This window comes from Nelusetta ayraudi, unplaced genomic scaffold (genome assembly GCF_046127955.1).
Source record: "Nelusetta ayraudi isolate G7.1 ecotype Tasmania unplaced genomic scaffold, CSIRO-AGI_Nayr_v1 ptg000070l, whole genome shotgun sequence".
Taxonomy (NCBI): domain Eukaryota; kingdom Metazoa; phylum Chordata; class Actinopteri; order Tetraodontiformes; family Monacanthidae; genus Nelusetta; species Nelusetta ayraudi.
Genome location: NW_027466120.1, coordinates 1,101,046 through 1,126,452, shown reverse-complemented (window position 1 = coordinate 1,126,452; position 25,407 = coordinate 1,101,046). Strand labels below are relative to the sequence as shown.

The 25,407-nt window shown below is 43.7% G+C and overlaps 5 protein-coding genes across 7 annotated transcripts in view; 3 read left to right on the top strand and 2 right to left on the bottom strand.

The window, feature by feature from the left end:
* Positions 1 to 1,140, top strand: part of kazna (kazrin, periplakin interacting protein a) — a 141,641-nt gene extending 140,501 nt beyond the window's left edge. For all 3 annotated transcript variants that reach the window (XM_076042385.1, XM_076042386.1, XM_076042387.1), the window contains one exon: positions 220 to 1,140. In XM_076042385.1, the coding sequence (XP_075898500.1) occupies positions 220 to 378 (159 nt within the window). In that variant the 3' untranslated portion in view covers positions 379 to 1,140. The remainder of the gene's footprint in view (positions 1 to 219) is intronic.
* A 7,475-nt stretch (positions 1,141 to 8,615) lies between these two features.
* tmem51a (transmembrane protein 51a) lies at positions 8,616 to 13,469 on the top strand. The gene is made up of 3 exons (XM_076042401.1): positions 8,616 to 8,755; positions 8,966 to 9,424; positions 10,719 to 13,469. Exons 2-3 carry the CDS (start codon positions 9,015 to 9,017, stop codon positions 11,191 to 11,193), a joined length of 885 nt encoding a protein of 294 aa, XP_075898516.1. The 5' UTR covers positions 8,616 to 8,755; positions 8,966 to 9,014; the 3' UTR covers positions 11,194 to 13,469.
* Positions 13,470 to 13,569: 100 nt separating this feature from the next.
* Positions 13,570 to 17,133, bottom strand: LOC142899014 (chymotrypsin-like elastase family member 2A). The gene is made up of 8 exons (XM_076042402.1): positions 17,018 to 17,133; positions 16,782 to 16,870; positions 16,569 to 16,666; positions 15,717 to 15,839; positions 15,380 to 15,516; positions 14,221 to 14,366; positions 13,880 to 14,032; positions 13,570 to 13,778 (listed from the first exon to the last, which is right to left on the bottom strand). The coding sequence occupies exons 1-8, from the start codon at positions 17,055 to 17,057 to the stop codon at positions 13,761 to 13,763; spliced, it is 804 nt and encodes a 267-aa protein (XP_075898517.1). The 5' UTR covers positions 17,058 to 17,133; the 3' UTR covers positions 13,570 to 13,760.
* A 482-nt stretch (positions 17,134 to 17,615) lies between these two features.
* LOC142899015 (chymotrypsin-C-like) lies at positions 17,616 to 20,082 on the bottom strand. The gene is made up of 8 exons (XM_076042403.1): positions 19,952 to 20,082; positions 19,758 to 19,846; positions 19,310 to 19,407; positions 19,020 to 19,139; positions 18,779 to 18,915; positions 18,026 to 18,171; positions 17,776 to 17,928; positions 17,616 to 17,693 (listed from the first exon to the last, which is right to left on the bottom strand). The coding sequence occupies exons 1-8, from the start codon at positions 19,989 to 19,991 to the stop codon at positions 17,676 to 17,678; spliced, it is 801 nt and encodes a 266-aa protein (XP_075898518.1). The 5' UTR covers positions 19,992 to 20,082; the 3' UTR covers positions 17,616 to 17,675.
* A 1,082-nt stretch (positions 20,083 to 21,164) lies between these two features.
* On the top strand, positions 21,165 to 23,307 carry LOC142899016 (chymotrypsin-like elastase family member 2A). The gene is made up of 8 exons (XM_076042404.1): positions 21,165 to 21,296; positions 21,435 to 21,523; positions 21,622 to 21,719; positions 22,061 to 22,180; positions 22,271 to 22,407; positions 22,678 to 22,823; positions 22,931 to 23,083; positions 23,234 to 23,307. Exons 1-8 carry the CDS (start codon positions 21,260 to 21,262, stop codon positions 23,249 to 23,251), a joined length of 798 nt encoding a protein of 265 aa, XP_075898519.1. The 5' UTR covers positions 21,165 to 21,259; the 3' UTR covers positions 23,252 to 23,307.
* The last annotated feature ends 2,100 nt before the right edge of the window (positions 23,308 to 25,407 follow it).

The window sequence follows — 25,407 nt, the reverse complement described above, 5'->3', positions numbered from 1 at the left end:
AAAATGGAAAAGCACGGGAACTCGTGCAAACGCACAGTGAAATGTTCCAAGAATGCTGCACAACGTGAGGAGCAGCAGGTGTGCAGAGCGAGCACAGTAACACTAGATAGAAAGTGGGTCAAGTAAACAGAAATAAGGATGCTAAAATGACAACACGAGGGGTTTCTTCTTCCTTCAGAGTAAACAGTGACAAGGGGTACCTGCCTCTCTTTGATCCAGCCTCCTACAGGTTTCAGCCCCAAAGCACGTAACGGGCGAGACCTGAGCTGCCACAGCAGCTACGGCTCCCTGCCCCGGGACGCCCGCGACCAGACCCCACCCAGAACAGAGGGGAGCCCCATCAGAGGGTACGCCAGCATCGAGGTCACTAACGTGTGAGGTCAGCGGGGCCGGGGCCAACGCCAGGGTATCAGCTGCAGATGGAACAGCATCATGGACATTCAGTTTCTATGTGTACTTTAACATGACGTTTGTTGCTGCTACGGCTGCTACTGCTGGGAAGGAATTATTTTCAAGACGGTTAGCACTTTTGAAATGGGTCATGATTCTTTGTACAGGTTACCTGGTGTAAGAGAAACTTTACACGGGTCGTACACAGAACCAAATGGTTATTTTTCTATCATTGTGTGTGTGGTTCTCAGTGGACCTTAATGTGACTGGTTTTTTGTCAACTCGTGACACTGAAACCCCTTGCGCAACAAAAAAAAAAGAGATATAAAAAAAGACATAAAATAGAGTACCAGTACATTATGCTAAATGGGGATTTAAAGAAAAGAGTTTAATATCAATGTAAATTGTTTTTATTTCATGCAGTCCTGCTGTTTGTGATGCCTTGTCAGTGTAGCTAAACAAAAAAAAAACAAAATGCAAAACATGGACACAAAAGAAGAAAATGTAGATTTTATGTTTGAAAAATCATCTTGCACATTTACACAGTTGTGTCTAAAATAATGTAGCATTGTCACTTGATGATTTTTACTGTGCAGTAAACATGAAGAAAAATGTGAACCAAGCCAGCAAAACGACCACAAAACTGTTTGTACGTGAAAGCCGAAGAGGCTAAAATGGCTTTGGGATGCATTTATGTGGGGATAAAAAAAAAAAATATTTCAATGGAATAAAGATGCTATTTGATAATCAGGGTCTTGTTGTACTTATCTTGACAAGGTTTCAGTGAAGGTTTTGTGTTTAAATAAATCATTATTTTAGTAACCTGGATAGGAGGTACGATCACAGTCAAGATAGATAGATAGATAGATAGGCTTTGAAGAATGTTATTGGGGCAGGACAGCACAAAGAATTCCTAACTGAAACGTTTCTACCATTTGGCTTTATTTCGGGACTGAGCCCCACCAGCTCTGAAGCAGAGCAGGTCATCGCCAGGGCGAAGACTCGATTGTTCTTCGTCTGTTTCTTCTAGATTGTTAACAGATTTTCTGTGGCTCTGAACCTCATTTACACCCCCTTAACATATACCAAAACTGGCGAAAATTCCCATGCAGGTCAGAGCCGCTGAAAATGGTCAGGAAATGAAGAGAAAAGGGCAAAATTCCACTCTGTAGCACCCCCTAGAGGTGTCCAAAAATTAGAAATGGCCCTAGCTTCCACTAGGAAAGTCGAAAAAAACATGGGGGAAAGTTCAACATGTTCGTCTCTTCAAGCCCGACATTTCGTATGCTCTAACCTTTTTTGCCGGACAAACAAGAAGTGAGTCATTTCCATTTCCTTTTTTTTTTCACATTAAAAACAAAGTTCTTCTAGGAAGGTCGTAGAGACATGGGGCCAACACCCACGCGTTCGGTCAATCCAGACCTATTTGCTGATAATGATAACCTTTGACCCAAGACAAACCAGAAGTGAGCTATTGTCACTTGTTTGTTGGAACAACAACAAGTCAAAACATAAGGCTCAGAAAGCGCAAGTCCGATGGGCTTGAAAATTCAGTATGACATAGACTGGACCTTCATTACAAAGAATCACCAGTAACTTTGTAATAGAAGCCTTAAATTTTGTGTAACGGCCCTCCAAAGTCGATGTACTTTGAAAATTGACCAAAAATCGCTCAAAATCCCGCTGCAAAAACGGAAAGGCCTCTAGCGCCCTCTAGGAAGGTCGAAACGACATGGGACCAAGACCTGCATTCTGACCCTCTGACCTTTGACCCCTGACAAACCGGAAGTGAGCTATTTTCACTTGTTTGAAATCATCCAGAACCGTGAATGCTGCAAGTTTGAAACCTTTTATATTACACAGACTAGACCAGGGGTGGCCAAACTTTATTTGCAATGGGCCACATGACAGAAATTCTTTGTGTCTGCGGGCCACAAAAGTTTTGTTGACAGGGGGTTAGGGTTATCATTTTACTGTCCTTTAAAGTCGATGGATGTCAAAATTGAACAAAATAAAAAAAAAAACACCAGAAAACTAAAAATGCACGTTTCCCTCTAGGAACATTGAAAATTCTTGTAGCGAAAACCCACGCGTTTGTCTCATTAACCTCTATGTCGCATACGCTCTAGTTCTTTTTGTTGTGAAAAATTTACTCTACGTTTTTTCACTGACCATGCCTTCACCGTTATTCACACCCCGGAAAACTATACATCGTTAGATTGCTGAAGCCCTCGATGATACCACTATATTTCATGCAGAAATGGCCGAGTTCTAAGCTTATGTTTCTAAGGTTGCAAAAGTGGAGCTAACGGAGGTAACTCTGCTCTTGCTAGACGCCTTTCTCTTTTCTCTCCCTCTTTTTCAACACACACATAAATGGCTGCAGTTTCCTTTAGGAAAGTGCTACAGATGTCATTCAAACATCCACGTGTTTGTCTCATCAAGGCCTATATTTTACATTTGACAGCCACTTCAAAAAAAAAAACTGGATGTAAAAAATCTGCATCATTTGCATACACTTTCACTCCCTTAACATGCTTTGATTCGCACCAAATTGTGATCACTTGTCCAGGCTGCGAAAACCTACCTGTGGTGACAAAATCAGGGCAAGAGCTCCTCCAGAGCGCCACCTACAGGCCAAGGTGAGAAAAAACACTAATATGGCCGTAGCACCCCTAGGAATGTCGTATCGATATGCGACAAAAACCCACACGTTGGTCTCATCAAGCTCTATGATGTGTACACTCTAACTTTTTTGATACGACATACAGAAAGTGAGATATTTCAATTTGTTTGAAATGCCCCCAAGTCGGACTGTCCTTTCATTCACTGGCCATGCCTGCACCGTTATTCAAACCTGGATAAAAGTTACACAGTTAGATTCCTGAAGACCTTGGCTAAAAAATGATGCCACTATATTTCCTGTAGATGCAGAAATGGCCAAGTTGGAAGCATTTGTTTCCCACGTTCCAAAAACCGAGACATGAGACAAAAACTTTAATGGCTGTAGCGCCCCCTAGGAAAGTTGCATCAATGTGCAACAAAAACCCACGCGTTCGCCTCATAAAGCTCTATGTTGCATACAATCTAACTTTTTTGATACGACATACAGAAAGTGAGATATTTCAATTTGTTTGAAACGCCCCCAAGTCGGACTGTTCATTCATTCACTGGCCACGCCTACACCCTTATTCACACTTAGATAAAGGTTACACAGTTAGATTCCTGAAGACCTTAGCTAAACGATGATGCCAGTATATTTCCTGTAGATGTAGAAATGGCCGAGTTGGAAGCATTTGTTTTCCAGGTTTTCAAAAACCGAGACATGAGACAAAAACTTTAATGGCCGTAGCGCAGTGCAACAAACAACCACGCGTTTGTCTCATCACGTCGCGAACGCTCTAATTTATTTGATACAACAAACAAGAGGTGAGATATTTCAAGTTGTTTAATATCGCCCAAAAATGTTCTGTCTGTTTTTGAACTGAATATGAATATATCACAGGGAATTGCACTTTGTTTTCCGATGTCTCCAATTTTATAATTTTATGCACTGAAAAAAAGTATGGGACAATGAACAATGTTTACCAGCCTCTAAATAATTGTGTTAATTCTTCATATTTATGAATATAGTTCAAACGTTGGATCGGATTTGAGCATGAAAGATCCACAATGCAGAACACTAACTGCATAATGTTATTATTAATTTTCTTTTCGACGGCAGGCAGAACATGATCAAAGCAGCAATGTAGGACACGCTATTGGCTCTTCAAACATGACAATCATAAATGCTAGTTTGTGATTGGACAACGATAACAACAGACGTATAACTGTAGCTCAGCCCTCTGCTCACTCCCTTTTCCTACTGCCGTGAGGTAAGGCATTCACAATTCTCCTTACTGCAACTAAGGAAATAAAATAATTTGTATAGGCATGTTAATCTTTGTGTACATGTTGAATCGGGCTTTCCCACCGTCAAAATGCTGCTTTGATCATGTTCTGCCTGTCGACAGGGTATTCGTGCGTCACAATTTCGACATTCTGTTCCCCCACTTTAAGTCGTTACGATCCAGCCCATTTCATGTAGACGCAGAAATCACCGGGCTCATAGCGTTTGTTTCCAAGGTTGCAAAAGCGGAGCTCATTCAAACACCCACGTGTTTGTCTTATCAAGGCCTAAAATTTACATTTGACAGCCTCATCCAAAAAAAACAAAAACTGGTGGTGAAAAATCTGCATGATTTGCACACACAGGCTTATTATTATTTAGACTTCTTCCAGAGTCGGCAGAGGTCGGGGGCCATCGGGGGTCGGCGTGCTAATCACTGTCTCAGTTCGTCCTTTACACTTTCAAACACACTACACTGCCAATACGCAATTGTTCAGTATTCATATTATTGAAATCTTCTTTTACTTAGACTTATATACTGGTTTATACATCTTTTCTGAAAGTGCTGCCAGTTTGTCAGCCGCAAGTCCATGGGGTGGGCTCAGTCCCGCCAACCCTGCTTGCAGGTTTAATTAAAAGTGTTGCCTTTGCCTTTGTCTATCTTTGTAACTTCACAAAATGTGTGCAACTGCTTGTAACTTGCAATTGCTAAACTGTCGTGGGAGACTGAGGATGACACAGCACCCAGTGAGAGCCACCCTCAGGCTAGGAAAGCTACCGCGCCTTAAACCTTCCAGCTGATCTGCCTTTTGGAAAAATACTGAATCATGGGAAGTCTGCACCTGGTCTGCACCTGGGTGAAAACCTTAAGAAATTCGTCTGGGAATTGCATTTACATGCCCATGTAGATGTCATCAAACCAAGATTAATAATTCACAAGTCCATGCGTGTGAGTGAACATGCAGTTGGATAGTAACAAGCTAAATGCACAGCCTGTTGATAGTGAGATATGTTAACAGCACAAATACTGTCTGATTACTGTGGTTTTCATGTTGGGCAGTTAGTGAGTAAAGGCCCTGGGCCACAAAGTTTGCAGTTCCTTCGGGCCTGATTATATATCATTGACTTTGATTAAAGGTTAACTGAACGGGAGATCTTGCCAGGTATAATCAAGGGTTGGTCATTTGTCTTCACTTCCCTTGTGAATTGTATGTGCGTTTGCAACTGCGTGTATGTTTGTGGTAGAACACCGGAACCAAAACAAAAGCCCCAGAGGAAGAAAACCTCTCGTCAGACTCCTGATCAACAGGGCTGCCCCACTTCTGAGGAACAATGCTGTGAGTGGAGACTAGGACTGCTGGTTTTGTCATTACAGAGAGAGAGAGAGAGAGAGAGAGAGAGAGAGAGAGAGAGAGAGAGAGAGAGAGAGAGAGAAAGTCCAATTCTTGCAGCTTCATAACGCTAGGAAAGAAGTAGAGCCCATTTTTACTGAGAAGTCAGTCAGTAAAAAAGTCAGTAAACTTTGTACAAACGTGCACATACCTGCACTGCATTATGTGCAGTCAAGCGTTACTCTTTGGTTCACTTCTGTCCAAAAGGCTCCAGCAGACAGTGGTTGTTCATGAAGCCTTTTCATGCAGATTAAGAATATTGCAATAGAATACGTACAGAGACAGCATACTTCCACACAGCTTCCTCTAATTTGCAATAAGGTTATGAGTTGGATTTCATTTCTGTCTTTATCACATCAGAACAAGCGCGATGGAAACTGGTTTGAGACTGGTGGCTTGATAATTTCTGGAAACACACTCAGAGAGACAAAGCAAGATGTCCACAAACAAAGGAAAACGTGAATACATGTGGCTGACACACTTCTCTGCAACACACACATTGAAAAGTGAGGAAGTCAGTAATATTTCATCACTTCTGCAAATGCCAGATGTGACTCATCAGCTTAAAAAAATGTGTGTAAAAGCAGAATTTCAGAGAAGCTTTAAAGCAAAGCTACGGCATCAGACTGTTTAATTGGAAAAACAAATAACTGAACAATAGCCAGGTGCAAGGCTTGTCGCACAACATTTTTAGACACTCGTTGTGATGGGTGATTGTGACTCAGATTTAATATGAGTCACTTCACACAATTCATCTAAAAGATCATGCTCATCCCTTTGTGGAATGTGTTGTCATCCAAGTGTCTGAAATCCCCAGCAGTACAATGTGTTGCTTGAGTCAAGTTACTTCAAACACTGCAGCACAGCAGCATTATGTCAAAGGTTTTGAATTTAGTGAGTTGTGATCGTGTGCGTGTGCTCAGGTTTGGAATGTTGCATTTTTTTTTATTTTAAGCTACACTGGACAGAAAACGGAAAAACAGTGTGGCATAGAATTTGTAATTGTTGTCTTCTATAGTTTATTTTGTTGTGTGTGTGTGTGTGTGTGTGTGTGTGTGTGTGTGTGTGTGTGTGTGTGTGTGTGTGTGTGTGTGTGTGGCCACCACCTATCTGGCTGAATTTCAAATCGGACTGAATTTTCTCCCATAAAAGCTCCACAATAGTTGTGGCTGAGTAAATGAAACCAGTGTGATTTTAAAAAAATAATAATATGAAAGATGACTTTTTTTTTTTTGTGAGGGTTAAAAAAAAAAATAAAAAAAATAAACTTATTTATTGAGCCTTCTCAAAAGAGGCTCTTTTCTATGAGCCCATGTCCCTTTTGCAAACTAAGTGTGTCTTCTTAAGAATATGTTTTAAACAGCACACCTGGCAAAGTTCTCTTTCTAAGCAGCACACGTTGAGCTCTAAAAGGGACTGCCATTGACGTGTGGGGCGGAAACGGCCCTGGGGGGGGGGGGGGAGAAACCCCAGATAAACGCACCAGGAATGTCGTGACCCTTCAGCAACAGGTCTGACAGCGAAGGGGTTAATGGGGCTGGGAGGGAAGTCCACTGCCGCTCCCTCTTTGCCTCGAAGTGTCTTCCCGGCCGGGCCCATCCGCCTCACACCGAACTTTCCCGGCCCACGCTCTAACCAACTAACACTTCTCGGCACCAAACAATGCAACACAGCAAACAGCTGTCAGCGTCGGAAATCTTCGAGTAAAGACCCCCGGACACGACAACTTTAAGACAACAAACGGAGGAGGAGGTGGAGGTGGAGGGTACGCATTGTTGAGTGATGCAAGGGGTGAGTTTAAGACGATGTCGGCCCGCTCAGTGTCCCGTTTATCTCCTACCGTTTACATTTATTTTTTTATTTATTTTTTAACTTAAAGAAAGCGCGATAGTTGAGGAGCTCAGCTCCAAAGTCCCGGTCGGTTGCTTGCTAGCGTCGTGTGAGTACGTGGCGCCGCGGTGCCGCCGTTAGCTTAAACACGGGCGCGCGTTCTCTCTCTCTTTTTCTTTTTTTTTAGGTGTTTTCGCTTCACCTGAACCGAAAGGACCGTTTTAATCCGCCGCAGGAAGACGCGGGCAGTGACATGGGCAAGGGACAAGGCGAACGTTAACTGCGTTTAGCTCTGCGAGTGTTACAGTTTGGTGGGAAAAGATGAGAACGTGTTGTTGTAGTTATGTTCAGTATCTGCCAGCTGCTGGTTTTCAGATGAGGAACTACTGTGGACACACACACACACACACACACACACACACACACACACACACACGTCTAGAGGGGAGCGCTGCTGTGTTAATGTCTGACTTTTCTGAATTGCCGTCCCCGCCTTCGTGTTGAACCATTACTAAATACGTCAAACACTCGTCAGCAATGTGTGACAACCGCGCAGTGTCACAACTGTACTCAGCTGCGGGGAGATAAAAAAAACCAAAACCGCATCAGCCCCAACTATATGTATGTAGCACTTAAGCTAACGGACCCTGTGTGTGTGTGTGTGTGTGTGTGTGTGTGTGTGTGTGTGTGTGTGTGTGTGTGTGTGTGTGTGTGTGTGTGTGTGTGTCCAGCTGTCATCATAACTCGCTCCCCTCGCTCATGCCTTGCATTCTTGAGTCAGAGACTTTTATTTTGGGAACTTAGTTTGGCGGCAGGTCCAAGCATGTCTGAAGTCTATTTCTCCATGTATCTCATGTATGACAATACCCCCCCCCCCCCCTTTTTTTTTTTAAGAGCTCTTTGTCATTGTGCAGACATTTCACTATTGTATAAAGATTGATAGGCTCGTTGCATCACAGTCATGTTACGGGTTACAGCAGTAAGTGGTAAAAACTGACTCAAGACGGCCCGGCAGTATTGCTCAGCTACAGAGGCTTATCTTCCCCTGTAATGTGTTGCATGACGTCGGAAGGCAGGTTTATTGTCCTTTCTTTTTTCAACAACACCTCTCTTCTCAGAAAGGTTACCAGTATAAAAAAATATGGGCTTGGGCACCCATAAAGGCAAAACTGCTCAGCAGTTTCGTCACAGAGTAGCTGATGACATCTGTTGACAAGGAGCGTTGGGATTGTGCCGTCTGGAAGAGCAGTAAGGGGTAACATCATGTCTCTCTTTTTTTTTTTCTTTTCTTTTCTTCTTCTTCCTCATTTTAACTTTAAACTGAATCGTGCCGTCTTTGTGCCACATACAGTATATGTTTGTTTGGTGTCTGTTTCATGTCCTTTGTGGAGTTTCTCTCTCAGCGTGTGTCCAACCTACTGTGCTTTTTTTTTTTTTTTTTTTTTTTTTTTTGGGGCCTCTGCAGCTTTTGACTACAGCGGAGCTTCTGCGACAAACATTTAGGAACTGAGGAGATGCATCCCAGTGTGAATGGTCCACGGAGCCCACATGGCAGGGAACGGACCGGTCACATCCCCAACACCAGCAGCGAAAACAGTGGAAACTCAGGCTCGCAGTATGCGCTGTGCGCTCTGGGAGTCGGGCTCGTCGCCTTGGGCATCGTGATGATCGTGTGGAGCGTAGTGCCTCCTGACATGTCGCCGGACAGCGGCAGCGGCAACACCAGTCCGAGCCCCGACTGGGACACTGGCAGCAGGAAAAATAAGGCGTCATCTGTGGCATTTGTACTGGTGGGCTCTGGAGTGGCCATGCTGTTGCTGTCCCTCTGTCTCGGAATGAGGAACAAGCAGCGGGAGCAGCAGAGGCTGCAGGAGGCCCAGCACCACAGAGCAGCGGCCGCTACTGGCCAGGAGGACAGAGAAATGTGAGTCAAACTAAAGTAACGGGACGATGAAGCCAAGGACCGGTTATTATTATTGTATATATTATTATGTGCTTTGCTTTAAAAATAATTTTGATCGTTAAAATCTTTTACCTATCAAAAGAAGGTACATTAAATCACATTTTATTGGCGAGGAACAAAATATCAATGACTTCTGACTTTAAATTGTATTTAAAAAAAAAAAAAACAAAACCCTGCATTGTCATGTCATCAGCATGGCTAGCTTACCCTGGGGTTCAAGCTTTCCAATGACTCGTATGTTAGTCAGTAGAATGGTTGAGGAATTGAATTAATGATAAGAAACAAACCATAAAGGGAATTTACAACCCCGTTTGACTACATGAGCAGATCACATGAACACAGGTGTATTTCGCAACAGTTCACATCAGGAGTTGTGATCATTTCAGACCTGGGTCTTGACAGTGTTGGCCAGAGCGGTTTAAAGCCAGAAGTCTGAAACGTTAACGCTCTTCCACCAACAGTGGTAATTATGCCGGTTAGAGGAGAGGGTCGGCTCAGGAAAGAGTTAACAAACAAGTATTCTAGTGTAGAGTTGAATCGTCCAGTTTTTAGGTTGTTAAAGATTTAGAGAAACCAAGAACAAGAAAAAAAAAAAATCATGTGCAAATGACTCTTTTTGTGTGTGATGCTAGTTCATCAGGAAAGCTTTGAATCTGTGACCTCAAAATAACTTTGATTCAACTGCATGAAACAGAATGACTTTCAGAATTGTCCAAAAAGATCCATAGTGTCTATACTTTTCATAGACCGCACAGTGTCATCTATATCAGACACACTTAGGCTTGTTCACACACACAACCCTACAGCAGGGCTCACCAACCTTTTTGAACCTGACAGCTACTTCATGGTTACTGAGTTACATGAAGGGCAAGCAGTTTGCTACACTCCTCTGAAATAACACATTTTCTCACTTGGCCTTGAGTTATATATCATCATTAATGATACTGATCTATGTGATTAGTGATCATGTTAATGAATTCTCAATAATTATCAACAGTGACTTAACAAAAGTGGATAAAATTGAATTTTGCACGCAGCTCGACAGGCAGGCCTGTGGGCAACTCATGTGGTCCTTGAGGGGCTACCTGGTGCCTGCGGGCACCGTGTTGGTGACCCCTGACCTACGTCTTTCGGTGGCAACCATTCATGTCTTATAGAGATGAAATTCTGCCATCAACTTCATGAATTAATACTGGACACAGATGAGAAGACGATAAAAGAAACCTAAAAAAATTTCCTTTGTGTCCGTGTGCAGGACTGAGGAACAAGCCCAGCAGTTTGCTGTGCCCTCCTACGAGGAGGCAGTGGGTAGCGGCCAGTACCCCGTCAGCCAGGCCAACCCCAGGCCCAGCACCTGCCAGCTGCCTTCCTACGAAGACCTGGTGCAGGTGGACAGGGTTCAGATCGAGAGCGAGGGCTTGGAGGCCACGGCCGCGGGGGCGCAGTCCACCCCGACGGCCGCAGGGGCGCAGTCCACCACGGCTGCGGGGGCGCAGTCCGCCACGGCTGCGGGGGCGCAGTCCGCCCCGACGGCCGCCGCCGGCTCGGCCGCCTCGGCATCCGGCCGTCGACCTGGGAAAAACAACCGCAAGCTCCTGCCCATCAAGATCCGGCGGATCAAATCGGAGAAGCTGCGCGTGAAGAACGGCGAGAGCTCGCAGCCAGCAGCTGGAATCAGCATAGAACCGCTGACCCCCCCGCCTCAGTACGACAAAATCCCTCCCATTTAGCATTTAGCGCCTCCATCACCTTCAGAACGATGCGGCGCCGCCTGGAGTTTGTTTTTGAGCGGTTTCCCAGGAGCCGAACCTGCTGGAGGAAGAAAAGACTTTCTTCTCAGCAGTAGGTTCTCAGTAGAATATCCTTTTGTGGCAGACGAACACATTAGCGTGCCTGATTGTATACGTGCCAACGCTGCAACGCACTGAGCTAGGAAACCTGTATTTTATTTTAGTAGTATTTTTTTATATATTTGACCTTGTTGGACCTAATAAACAGATGCATATGAAGATGACCGGGACCTTTGCTGGATCCTTTAATACAATTCCCAATGAAGTCAGCGCCCCAAACTGGGTGTTTGTGGGTTTGTTTTGTTTTTTTTCTTCACGCCACCTCCTTCTTGCACTCTGCTCTCCTCCCCGGTGGAACTCACTGCAGCCATCAGGATGTGCTCTGCTTTTTTTATTTTGTCGCAAACATCAGATTTGGGTGTCAACGCAGCTCGAGGCTTGGCCTTGCGAAGTAGCGGCCATTCAGACCACCGTCGCTCCACCGGTGAGCGACACTGAGCCACTCACTCGGCTTTATTTCACAGCTCTTGACTGCGTCTTCTGCAGCGGTTTGGAGATTGTCGTGGGTGAGTTGTAAAGTTTAGAAATGGAACAAAGCCCACTCACGTGCTTCCGCGTTGACTTCTGGTGTGCAGTGGGTTTTCTCTCTAGGCTTGAGCATATTTCTAATCACAAAACATTGCTTCTGTTTTATTTTTTTTAAGCATTTACAACCTCAGGACTCCCATGACTCTAAGCCACAGGCACTAAACCCTGTCAAAAAGTGCTTTTATTTGAAATTGACAATATTGTTGTGTTAGTTTTTTTTTTTTTTTTTTTAGATGGGCTAAAATTAGAATATCTTTGAGCAGTTTGCTGGTGACTGCTGTGTTGTTAAATGAAATTAACTCGCTAGTGGAAGTCTTTAGTTTTTAGCCTTTTTTTAAAAAAAAAGAAAAATTAAATTATAAAATTTGTGCCTCTGAACAAGCGCATGTCGTTGACATGAACCAGGAGAATTCAAACAGTGTGAGGAATAGGAAGGCACCATTTCAGGACTGTGAAGTATTTAATAGCTAAGACGGAATGAGACCAACAACGACCATTAAAGTCAACATGCTAGTTAGCATGCATCTCATGCTAAATGTTGTGAGCTGATCTCGCTGTCCATTTTCTTCACAGTTAGGAGCAGAAGCATGTTCCATTGCTCGGAACAGCTCAACGTTGCAACTGAACCTGAGGTCGTGGCCGTTGTCCCTCCGCAGCAGCGGGAGCGTTTCTCTCCCCATGCGAGCGTGAGAAGGCATGGAAAATGGGAATAGTTGAGCGTGTTGGCCCTGTAGTCATGGTGAACACTGCTCAACTGTGAAGGCAGGAGTCAGGCATCGACTCTGCTCTGGGCTGGTTTTTGTCTCTGGTCCGACGCGACCAACAGAGAGACTCTTTGATAGTGCAGCTGCGCCATGACGGCACTGACTCTTTGCACTCACTCGCTGCTGCTTCATCATCTCCAGTCACCGCAATGGAATTTGTCTTTTGTTCAATCTGGACATCAGAAACCGTGGTGGTGGTGGTGGGGGGGGGGATCTAATTCATACAGCTTAATATTTCAACCACCCTAACAAAAGCACAGCCTTGATTGCAGATGTTGGGGTTCAGAACAACAACCCTTGTTTAAATCGTGATGGAAGCTCACGCAAATGAGAAGCTCCGTGGTCGTTGGTCGTGTCTGGCTGGTGGCTGACGGCACCGCAGTCAGTCACAGTCACTGGAATTCAACAGAGCTACAGTGTGTGTCTCTGTTTCTCTGTAATTATTTGTGGGTTTTGTTTGTTTGTTTGTTTTTTTCCGTTTTTTGCCAGGTGAAACGTGCCGCAAAGCGTCTCTCTTTATTTTTGAATGTATTTATTGCTGCAGGCAAAGTCTCGTTACCTCATCTGTAAAGGACCAGTAATCTCCAGTGTTTCTCAAAACTATGCACTCAAAATGTTTTACACGGATGAAACTTGGAGCGTCTCAAACGATTTTCGGTCCAACTTGATTGACCAAACGATGCCGTTTATTGCATCAGCCTTCAGCCTCTTTTTGTACTTGCTGAGATCAACGTGTCTTTTTGTATGAACCGTGAAAGATGCTTTTCTAAATCAATTTGTTTTCTATCTCTATTTTTCTGGACAAACCAAACGAAAGTGTCTCATGATTCGATGGGAAATAAAAGTAAGTATTATTAAGCTGTGTCCATGCAGTGCTGTGATTCCGTCTTGACTCTTTCAGAACTGTGAAAATTTTGTCCTCTTTATCTGCTTTGCTAAAATCCTGTATGACCAAATCAAGGACTTCTTGTTTTGGTGTTCAGCACGCAGACGGCGCTTTTATTTTTGAAACAACACACAAGGTCCCTCCCTGTAAGCCACTTATTGCACGAAGCAGCATTTTCCCTTGCCGCGTAAAAAAAAAAATAAAAGTGACTGCACTTCATCGATGACTGTTGTTCTTATTGCCTGCTGGAGAAATGTCTTGCATCCTTATCAGTTGGTGGTCATAACCTGCAGAGCAAAGCACGAGAAAAAAACACATACGGTGTGTCACAAGACAGCTGCTCTTTAAGGCTCTTGCATATCATTATGAGAAGGGAGCTGCAGCTCACGGTGTTCATCCAGCTGATGTAGGAGCTGACTTGTGTGAAGACTGTGGGCTTCTGGAGGACGTTGCAGCCCTGACCGGAACCGAAGCTCACCACGCCGTGGACGTCCCAGGAGCCGTCGGCATTCTGGCAATTCAGGGGGCCGCCAGAGTCTCCCTGCGTGAGGTAGCACACACAAACACAAGCTGCAGGCCAGCGTGTGTGTGGGGGAATTCCGAGGATTCCTCTCTAATATTCTCTCCGCATGCTTTAAGATCAGACAAGGAACCCTTGAAGATAGTGTCACAATAACCGCAAATGACTCCGGAGCCAAATCACAGGATCCATTCTTCGGATCAACTCACATTACACCCTGCAGTGATGCCGTCACCTCCGGCACAGACCATCTTGTCCGTGGCCAGGACGCTCCACCAGTCGGCCTGCGAGCAGACGTCGTGGCCGACCACCGGCAGGAGAGCCTGCTGCAGGATGTCTGGTGAGGGACCGTCAGCTGCGCGCAGGGAAGAAAGATCATTTCTGAGCAATATATCTATTTACCAACCACCTTTATTTCGCAAAGTGTGTAATGGCTCATCAGCCAATCACATGACAGAAATGCACTTCATTCAAGCTTGTGGGTGGAGACGACTTGTTGGAGTTGAAAGGCAGCATCAGAATGGGGAGCTAAGCTGCTGGTTGACTGAGATTTGCTCGCACAGCTCAGTTTGTCTCAAGTATGGAAAACATCCTGTTAGCGGCAGTTCTTGCATGGGGGAAAATGCTGCGTTAAAGACAGGGGTCAGAGGTCAGAATGGGCTGACTGGTTAAAGACCACAGTAAGGCAAAAGGAAGTACTGCTTCGAACCTATGTATGCACAATCACCGTCCACTTTATTAGGCACCGGATACGAGCGGAATGTGACACATTTTATCAGTGAGTGTAAACGATGCATTCAGCTGTATTCTATCCTCACGTAAGCTGCGTCTATGCATGAATGTTTGAATCTCCCAGATCTTTTCGACCTGTGGCATCAAACTGTAGAACTCCTCTCCTTTCTTAACCTTTCCGAATAATTGGATTGATATCAATAACACGTTATTATGTGAGGGATTACCTTGTTCTCATGCCTTGCTCTGAGCCCTTTTTGGTCTTAATTACTGGATTAACTTTTATATCACTTGTGCAATAAATTAAACTATATGCTACGTGAGGTAATGATATGTTTCATACGCTGCAATGTGCAAAATATTTATTTCAGTTTCCAGTCATCTTCAGTTGCAGATTTATTTATTGCTCTACTTTTGTTCTCTGAATACAGACTGTAATTTGGTGCAATCCCTTCAGATCAGAGCACTTTATTTATCCCTTTGGATAAATAAAGTGCTCTGATCTACTCCAGTCTAACCTTGACATCTGATCTGATCAAATCTAGACATCGGGAAAGTGAGTGTGGTGCAGGTGAGTGAAAACAGAACAAAAACAAATGAACAAAACTAAAAAGCTCCATAGTGGAATTCACTCACTGGAGAGTCGACCCCAGCCTGTGACATAGCAGCGCTCCCCATGCGGAAGAGTGAAGCCCTGCTCGGGGAGGCAGGCGGCCATGATGGTGTCAGAGAAGGTGACGGGTGAGGACAGTTTGATCAGGGCGATGTCATTACTGTAAAGAAAATAAATATGAATGAATATAATATGATTGATTGTGACAATAACACAACAATAAGATATCTGCATGCTTTTCTATGGTCTGTGTGTCAATATGTCTCACACACTGTGCCTTTAAGGGTTTGGTTTTTTTTTTCGTTGTTGTAACTTTTCGGGTAGAGTAGGAAGGTGTGGGCGGCAGCCGCTCGCTGTTACCGGCTGAGTAGGATGTTGTAGCCCTCATGGCTGATGATTGCGGCTGCCCTCAGAGCCGTGGAGTCCTCCTCCACCGCCTCCAGGCTGTGTTTTCCCAGCTCCACTTGGTAGTTGTAGCGCTCACTGTGGGGTGGCAGATGACACACAGTTTTCCACAGCGAGCTTTGCAGCGCTGCGTTCAAAGTAAGGCTCGTTTGTAAGAGCCCTGGAGGTTGCACCAGTCTGTTTGTCTCAGCAAATATTTACTCAGTCCTTGCTTTTATCTTCGTCATGCTTTTTTTAAAACTCCCTTTTCTTTCCGTCTCAATGTAATGTGTAAAGTTGTCTCCTCTATTCTTTGCCTTTCAAAGTTATTGGAGCCAATAAATTTAGATTCAGAACACTGAGTCTTGTTTCCTGCTTATTTGAAGAAGTTTCACCCTTCATCCGAAAATCTTTTTCATTTGTGAGGAAGTTCAGTTTCCCAGAACTGAAGAAGTTTTTCTGACGGGAGTCTAAACTTCTTCAAATAACCAAGAACCAAGTTCAGTTTCTCACAACTGAACTCCTTAACTCTGCGATTGCCTGGACGACTGAGAACCTTCCCAGTCATACAACCAACTTTGGTTCCGTAGAGTTGGCTAAGACCTTTGTGGTCATCCAGACATAATGAAGGCAGTCATGATTCATGACTCATGAAGTCATGAAGCAATAGCTGATATTCTAGCAACAAAAATTATTAAGCATCTACATATGACTGTGAACAGCCGTGATCAAAACCTTTCTTAAGCAGCGCTGCCTGTCATTCAGGATGAACTCTCTTCACTTGAGACTTAATCACACTAGCAGTGGCAACCTTCCCCCAAGGCCTACTTGATGCAGTGTGCAGCAGTGAGGACCCAGTCGGAGGAGATGAGAGTGCCTCCGCAGACGTGCCTCCAGCGCCCACTGCTGTCTGACTGAAGCGATACCTGGGAAGAGCGCATTTTTATTCTCTCCATCAAAACACCACCGACTCGCGTCCAGCCGATTCAGAGGGCAAGAGAGAGGTCTTGCTCTTCAGTCTCTCTTGGTAGCGCTCCTCACCTGCCAGGGCCAGCTGTGAGGTCTGGCATCCCGTCCTGCCACCACCCTGCTCTGCACAGGGGGGACGGCAGGGACGCCGCAGCCACTGGCTGGCAACCAGGTTTGCAAGGACAGGCGAGAATAAAGACAGTCACGATTACTCTGTTATATTTAAGCCAGTTATTATTGCTGCTCCCAGTCACACAATGGGAGTAGGTTAGGTTATGCAAAGAAGAAAAATACTGAAACTCTCTTACCGCGAGCTACCAGAAGAGTGAAAACCAGCAGGCTTCTCATGACCACGCGCTGCCTGGCCGTCCTGAGAGGAGCAGGCTTTTATACTGCAGGTTAGCTACTTGTTTGCAGTATGGGGACTGCTGTGAGAACCAGGGTGACAGGTACACAAAGGCAAACAGTTTGAGGAAACTTTGAACAGCATGTGGTGACTGATAGGGTTTTCTCACCACTGCACCTCATGGGAAATGTTTGGATCCTCTTGTTTTGTTCAGCAGAAGGAGAAAAAGGCAAGTATCAGAAACGCATACGCGATGGAATATTGTGTGAAAGGCCCAATGTGTAGATAACAAAGGCATCCAGAGGTAAGAGAGCAGAATGTAGCAACTGCATTTTGCATCATGTGGAGACATTTGTCAGTAGGTCATAAGAAAGTTTATAATTAGCAAATAAAAACACCATTGTTATATTAATTTAGTAACTTTGTAGAAGTTAAAACATGTGTTTTATAGTTCATTTTTATGACAAAAGAGCCCTTTAAATATTATACAACAGAGCTTGAAATGATTGTTTGCCATTCCTTTGAGAAGATAAAAACATAGACATTATTTTTTTTTTAAATATATTTATTTATTTATTCATAAATAAAGTTATGGTACGTAATTCTCAAAGCCACTGCTCTCAATAGGTCACCATTTTCTGTGGAGGAGAGAATAGAGACATGTTAGTTTTGGTGAAGTGGCACATTTTTTCAAACTAAATCAGCAGGTTTGTTCCTCACTGAGTTGATCCAGTCGATGTAGGCGCTGACTCTGGTGAAGACGGTGGGCTTCTTGGGGAAATTGCAGCTGAGACCAGAGCCAAAGCTGACGATGCCGTGAACCTCCCAGGCACCGGCGCCGTTCTGGCAGTTCAGTGGGCCACCAGAGTCTCCCTGCGTCGTGCACCAGACGGTATGTCGGTCAGACCCCACAAATGTCAAAGTATATCAATACATAGTGCTTTAGTGATTCACTGATTCCCAGACTCACGTTGCATCCAGACACGACTCCATCTCCGCCGGCACAGACCATGGTCTCCCTCACCTGGAAACCCCACCAGTCAGACTTGGAGCAGGTGGCATGGTCCACCACGGGCAGGAGAGCCTGCTGCAGGGTGTCAGCGATGGGGCCACCAGCTGCAGGGAGCAGTGGTCGGTTAAAAAAATGTTCAAACAGTGTTTGAAGTTTCATACAGAGTTGTGACATTGAAACACATATTTGAGAGCCAGGGCAACCCAGTTGTGTTTTCTACCTTTAAATTATAGTTTTAAAACCATCATTCAAATGTATTGACTTGTAATAGGGAGTCTAGAACTCTAGGTATAGACACACTGCCCCCTGCTGGCCTTGTGTGCAAGAGAGGGCCAGGCAGGCAAACTAAGTCGTCCTATTGTATGTCAGGCAGGTGCTTTGTGTCAAGGCTGCCACATTCCCTGTTATAAGTCAATTAAATATGTAACTGATTTGAAATTATAAAAAAAAAAAAAAAAAATTAAAAATGATTTAATTGTATTTTTCTTGTTCACTGCAAAGTTTGGCTCCAGGTTGGTCAGTTTCCACTTGTTGCAGTTACAGTTACAATATAAGTACACAAAACAGTAAATTAAAATGCGAGACGCCAACATCACAATTGAGTGACCTCAGATGTCCTACGGCCACCTATAATAAAATACACAGGTCATCATCACACACTACAGACTGTCCTGCAGTCCTACTAACAGTGAGCTAACAGGGGACACTCACTGTAGAGGCGACCCCATCCAGTGACGAAGCAGGACTCGTTGTGGGGAAGGAGGACGTCGGCAGCGGGGACACAAGCAGCCTTGATGGAGTCGGAGAAGGTGACGGGGGACTCCAGCTTGATCAGGGCGATGTCGTTACTGTCGAGGTGGCGCGCAGCTTTAGACTCGGCACGGACAGCGGCAACTTCCTGCAGTCCTGCCTGTGTTTTTGTCATGTTTGTTTGTTTGTTTGTTTGTTTTACCGGATGAACAGGGGGCTCCAATCCTCGTGCACAATGATGTTAGCGGTGCTCATGAACACAGCCTCCTCCTCCATCTCCACCAGGTTGTGCTTTCCCAACGCCACCCTGTACTCCCTGGAGCTGCGTGTTGGACAGAGACAACACTTTGTGTCATACATACATATATAAAAATTTAATTTAAAGATATTCAGTCAGGACTACAAGTAAACACTCAGATGAAACATGAATCATGTGTGTGTCAATACTATGTTATTTACATTTTTGTTGCTTTGGGGTTCAGAGCTTCCTACCTGATGCAGTGAGCAGCAGTGAGGACCCACTGCTCAGAGATCAGAGTGCCTCCGCAGGTGTGTCTCCACTCACCGTTATTGTTGTACTGCAGGGAAATCTAAAAAAGTTCACACAATAAAAGACATCATTAATCTTAAGAGCAGTACATTTAGTGTTTTTCTTTGCCTCCTGTTTTGATATTTACACATTTAAAGGTCTTTTCTGAACACAGCACAACAGAAAGGTAACATTTGTTCATATGTCATCTTTAATTAATGAGCTGAATTATTTTATTTTATTTTTAAATCCTGGTAACTGGCTGATTTCTCTTGCTGTCTGCCTTTGAACATTACACTTGCACTACAAATGCGCCTCACAAACTCTCTCCTAACACTTGTGTTCTGTTTGTGCAGTGAGAGCAGGAGTGCAGTTTGGCTGAGTGGGTCCTCTAAACTGCAGTAGTTGTACCTGCCAGGGCCAACTGTTAGGGTTGACATCGTGTCCTCCAACCACCCTGGACGTCTGAGGGGGGAAGGTGGGCTGCCCACAGCCGTACGCTGAGGGGACAGACGCACACCAAGCTCTTCAACAGGCAGACTCAAATTCTCAGCCAGCTGCCTGTAAAGTGTGATAACATTGTTGAAAACCGATATTGTGCTTACCGCCGACGACAAAGAGTGCCAACACAAGGAACTTCATCATGTCTGTGTCTCAACTGTTTGCAGCCAAAAAATCTGGTGTATTTATACCTTGCGTTGTGTTATGCAACAACAAAAAAATGGTTGTGTTTTTTTTTTTTTTTTTTTTTTTTTTTCCATTTGACAAATCCTCATGAGCAGGCGGAGCCAAGCTGGCAAAACAAGAGCCCTAAATGGGCAGTCACAGCAATCGCTCAACTTTTAAGTTCCTGGAGAAGTGCCCAGGTCGCAGCTTGTTTGCTGAAAAACGAATTGACAGGTTAGACTGATAAACTTTCTTACAAAAAAAACTTACTTACATACTATGTTACACACAAAAAGTTTTTCTATGAATTGCTGACAAAGTCACTACTGCATGAATATATGCAACACACCTCAGTGGAGACTGAATAAATCGTAATGTATGCATGATTGCATTAACCTTACAAATGTTTTAATTCATCAAATTAAAACCAGCTGAATAAATTCTACGTTTTGAAAAATATTTACTTTTTTTTTAACTTTTGGAAAATATACACCATAAAATCTTCCATGCCAATGTTCATTCATTCATTTTCCATACCCGCTTAGTCCCGAGCTCAGGGTCACGGGGGTCTGCTGGAGCCTATCCCTGCTGTCTTAGGGCGAAGGCAGGGTGACACCCTGGACAAGTTGCCAGTTCATCGCAGGGCCACATAGAGACAAACAACCATTCACACTCACATTCACACCTTACGGACAATTTAGAGTGTTCAATTGACCTCACACGCATGCACATGCACCCGGAGAGAACCCACGCAGACACAGGGAGAACATGCAAACTCCACACAGAAAGGTTAATTATATTAAAACACAGATTTTAATATAATTGTTGTTGTTGTTTTTGTTTTGGTATCCAGAAGCAAACAGAATGATCGCTTTATGAATCAAACATCCTCAGTAAAGACTAGATGCTTTCATAAAAAAACAAAAACAAAAAAAAACAAACACTGAACACTAGTGAAATGACCATGTTAAAATTTACATCTATTTACAAAATGGAAACTTCACCTCTTACTTACTGTCACAGATGTGACGGACACAGGCCACCGTGAGACACCTGTGAACTTCCCACAGAGCTCGAGTTGGACAGATTAAATATATATTTGCTCACTTATCTTCAAGGTTGATTTATTTTTACCCCAAACTTTTTTTTTTCCCCATGCAGTGCTTGAGCAAACGTTGAGTAAGCTTTGTGAATACACTATATAAGGATAAGGAGAGCCTTCTGAACTCCAGCTGAAGACAGTCACCATGAGGATCCTGATCTTTGCCTTGCTTGTTGCCTGTGGTAAGATTGAATTTACCTAGAATTTATAACTTCAATGCATTTACACTAATTAATAATGTCCATATTTGCATTCATTTATTCTAACCATTTAAGAAAAACATAACATACACGGTCATGAATGTCGATGCTTTTTCTTAGCCTACGGGTGTGGCCGCCCCACCAACCCTCCCAACCTCAGCAGGGTGGTCGGTGGAGAAGATGTTCGTCAGAACAGCTGGCCCTGGCAGGTATGACACATGAGTGTCTTTTTTCGTTGAGCCCGTTGTCCTCTGTCCACGTGCAACCGTCATGAAGGATTCAAGCTCGTTTTTCTCGCCAATCTCAGGCATCCCTGCAGTACAAGAGTGGCAGCAACTTCTATCACACTTGTGGTGCTGTCCTGATCTCCAGCCAGTGGGTCCTCACTGCTGCTCACTGCATCGGGTGAGGGTTTAAATATATATGTTTTTTTTGTTTTGTTTTGTTTTTTTAAAAGTGTATAAGTTGGAGAAGAAAACTAGAGTCAAAGCTGTTTAGGAGCAAAAGAGGATATCAACAGGGATGTGATTTTTGGAAATATTTCTTAAAAGCGCTGGTGTGAAAGCCACTAAAAGAAAATAACATGAAATAAAAAACTTGCATGTAATTGATAATTATTCATCAAATCATTTCACTACAGAACACAACATTTTAGAGCTCAGTGGTGTCAACAAAAGAGCTCAAAAATAGATCTCAGCTTGACACTACTCTGACCCTTCTTTCTCTTTATGACTATGGCCAAGCAGCAGTCGCACCTACAGAGTCTACCTTGGCAAGCACAACCTGCCCAGCAGCGAGTCTGGCTCCGTGGCCCTCACCCCCGAGAGGATCATTGTCCACGAGAGCTGGGACTCCTACAGGATCCGGTGAGTGAAAAACATTTTTTTTGTCATCCCTCAAGTGACTTTTTTGCGTCGTCCTGCGTCTGGAAGCTGTCTTTTTTTCTGATGTGCCAGCAATGACATTGCCCTGATCAAGCTGGCCAGCCCTGTTGGCCTGAACAGTGCCATCCAGCCCGCTTGCCTCCCCACTCCTGGTTCTGTCCTGGATCATGGCACTCCCTGCTACGTGACTGGCTGGGGCCGTCTCTGGAGTAAGTTCTGCATTGAGGAAGTACACAAAATAAATGATTTCTTCACGCAGATGATTATGTCTAGGTTCTTCCCCAACCTTTCACTCCTGTAAGGACAGAGTAGCATTTAGCACAAACGGCTGAAGCCTGAAGCACAGTTGTGAGATTTCATTGAGTCTTACCTCACTTCTATTTCCTTATTTTTGCATGGAAAAATAAGGAAATAGAGGTTTCTTGTTTCTTGTTGACCTGACTGAATACGACTAAATGTGAATGTCCTCTCTTCCAAAGCTGGAGGTCCCATTGCTGACACCCTGCAGCAGGCCCGCCTGCCTGTGGTTGGCATGACCACCTGCAAGAGGTCCGACTGGTGGAGCACCCTGGTCACCGACAAAATGGTCTGTGCCGGTGGTGACGGAGTGCTGGCTAGCTGCAACGTGAGTGTTATTAGTTAAAGACAAACAAACAAACAAACAAACAACCAAGGTTCTTGTAAAACTGAAGTCCTGGGCTCATGCAACTATCCATCAATGTTCCCCTGCAGGGAGACTCTGGTGGTCCCCTGAACTGCCAGAGCTCTGATGGCTCCTGGGCCGTCCACGGTATTGTCAGCTTCGGCTCCAGCGCCGGCTGCAACTACCCCAAGAAGCCCTCTGTCTTCACCAGGGTCAGCGCTTACAGCAGCTGGATCAGCAACGTGAGTGAAAAGAGTCGAGCCATGTTTAGCGAAAGAACTCACAAGAGTCAGCCTATGAAGTGCTCCCTGTATTTAGATATTGATCAGGTTTGGATTAGGAGTTATTCTTCTCCTCGCTAATTATTCTCCGTATTCTTTTGTGTTTTTCAGGTGATGACCTCATACTAAGACGAGAACTCCCTAGCTGTTGCATCTGTCGATCAAATAAAGAATCTCATGGTGTATCCACTGAGTACTGTTGTTTTTGCATACACCATCAATTTATCTTGTGTATTACAAGGAAAATAGGGAACTTTTTTATTGCTCAGAGAGCGTGGAGAGCATTCTACCGCCACTGGAACTCAACACTTACTGAACTGCAGTGAGTCACTTCACGCAGTGTTTGTGCTACAGAAGACCTAGTCTGCCTCAAACGTCAATCATTTCTCTTTTTCCTTTTAAAAAATGAATTTGCTTTGACCGCCACTAGGTGTTCCCACACACATTCATGTCAGATATAAACGTTCCCCTGCTCATAACGCTCGGCCACTCCAGTTTACTGAATTATCAGAGTTTTCATTGGTATCGAAGATGGAATTCCACTCAATCATTTCTTCTGCAGGACAGAGATACCAACAATGCCACCTGAAGGAGCAAATACAGTGAAAGCAATGAAATACAGTGACAAAAGCAAGAAAAACTTTGACGGCACATTAGATATTGTTTTTAAATTAAATAAAACAAAAACAAAAAAAATGTGTTTTCATGGCCCAACTTTCCATAGTGCGTGTAAATGATCATGTAATGCGTTTCCGGCTACTTTTAATTTGGCATCCGGATGTTGACATCCGCTAACCGGAAACAGCTGCCGCGGTAACGCTCAAATAGAGCGACGAAGAGCGCGCGAGAGGGATGACGGAACATTAAATGAGTTTAACTACGACTGGTCAAGGGCGCACACGGTACGTTCCTTTCCTTGCCCTGTGTTTTTCCCTGTTTTGTTAGCAAAATGTGCACTCGGGTTGTTTACGGCGTTGTCCTGACTGTGCACCTGACTTGTATGAGCACTGATTACGCTGCTTGAGACGCTTCGGTAGTTTGTTTTGTTTTAAGTAAGTTGTAATTGGTCTTAATATTTGAATTTGACACTATTAATTATTCTTGTATTGTTATTGAATTTTATGCGAATTATACTTGTGATTTATTTGGACTAAAAGTTGTTAACTATTATCTATTAATGTAGTTGAATAAGAATTTTATTGTTGCAAGCACTAATCAAACTTTTTTTTATTGTGTTGCAGTTTTCACGGTGTTCTTTGGTTGCGTTTAATTAAAATGAACGCACCTTACCAAAACATCAGTACGAAGCGTGGACTAATTGACCAGCGGCAGTTACAGTGGGCGTGTCCAGGTGAGGCCGCAGGCGCAGGAAAGGTGGATGTTACTTACTTTCCTGCTCATCGGGTTCACGGTGTTTGGTCATCATGGGACTGGTTAAGCTGGCATGCTTACCATTGGCGAATATTTATTAAGACACGTGATTCTCCAGTGCACACCAAAAAAATAAATAAAAAATGAAGAAGAAGAGGAAGAAGAAATCGTTTGTGTGGGCTTCTGAGATACTGCCTGTACATTGACACAAAGCAGATGTCAACATTTGCCACAGAAGCAGAAATGGTGGACTCCACAGATAAAGATGATCAAATTCCTTCCCAGGTAGAGGAAGTCAAGAAAAAAAGCAAAGCATAATGTATTTGCATAACAACTTCTAGGCTTTTCATTTCTGTAAGAATTTTGCATTCATTGTTCAAAATTAGCTACCAATACTAAGGTTAAAATGCTGCATGGATACCCAACGTTGTAGCTATTTGTCCCAAATGTATTCAGTTTTTAAATGAGAGATAAGTCGACTACTTAAAGTTGTTTAAGGTGGGTGTTTTGTCAATATCCCCTTTTTCTGTAGGTTGCGGAGTCTCATTGTGTGACAGTCATGTCAAACTGGAATTCACTAGTTGATCCATCATACATTAGGATATAACATTAGATTGTATATACATATTCATATTAGCCTTATTTTTTTTCTCTTCAGAAAGGGAAGAAACGAATTACAATTTGGAATTTATGGCCCCTAAAAAATAGGTAAGATTTAAATGTAATTGAAATTATTTTCATTTGCCACAAGATGGCGACATGTGATCGTTTTAGCGCGCTCATAACGTATCATTTTAAGTTTGGTTGGGATAATTTTTGTTTCTTTTAAATATTTGTCTTAAATCATTATCATTTTAAATCTATTGTTTTTTTATTTATTTTTTACAACGACGACCTTTGTTTAAATGTTCTGT

Coding starts and splice junctions, on each gene's coding strand:
- tmem51a (XM_076042401.1), top strand. CDS start 9,015: ATGCATCCCAGTGTGAATGGTCCACGGAGCCCACATGGCAGGGAACGG. Junction 9,425..10,718: donor GGCCAGGAGGACAGAGAAAT/GTGAGTCAAACT, acceptor GTCCGTGTGCAG/GACTGAGGAACAAGCCCAGC.
- LOC142899014 (XM_076042402.1), bottom strand. CDS start 17,057: ATGAGAAGCCTGCTGGTTTTCACTCTTCTGGTAGCTCGCG. Junction 15,517..15,716: donor TACAACATCCTACTCAGCCG/GTAACAGCGAGC, acceptor TTTTCTTTACAG/TAATGACATCGCCCTGATCA. Junction 14,367..15,379: donor AGGCTGGGGTCGACTCTCCA/GTGAGTGAATTC, acceptor CCCTGCGCGCAG/CTGACGGTCCCTCACCAGAC.
- LOC142899015 (XM_076042403.1), bottom strand. CDS start 19,991: ATGATGAAGTTCCTTGTGTTGGCACTCTTTGTCGTCGGCG. Junction 19,408..19,757: donor CTAACAGTTGGCCCTGGCAG/GTACAACTACTG, acceptor GAACTTTTTTAG/ATTTCCCTGCAGTACAACAA. Junction 17,929..18,025: donor GAGTCGTGTCTGGATGCAAC/GTGAGTCTGGGA, acceptor TGCACGACGCAG/GGAGACTCTGGTGGCCCACT.
- LOC142899016 (XM_076042404.1), top strand. CDS start 21,260: ATGAGGATCCTGATCTTTGCCTTGCTTGTTGCCTGTG. Junction 21,524..21,621: donor AGAACAGCTGGCCCTGGCAG/GTATGACACATG, acceptor CGCCAATCTCAG/GCATCCCTGCAGTACAAGAG. Junction 21,720..22,060: donor ACTGCTGCTCACTGCATCGG/GTGAGGGTTTAA, acceptor ATGGCCAAGCAG/CAGTCGCACCTACAGAGTCT.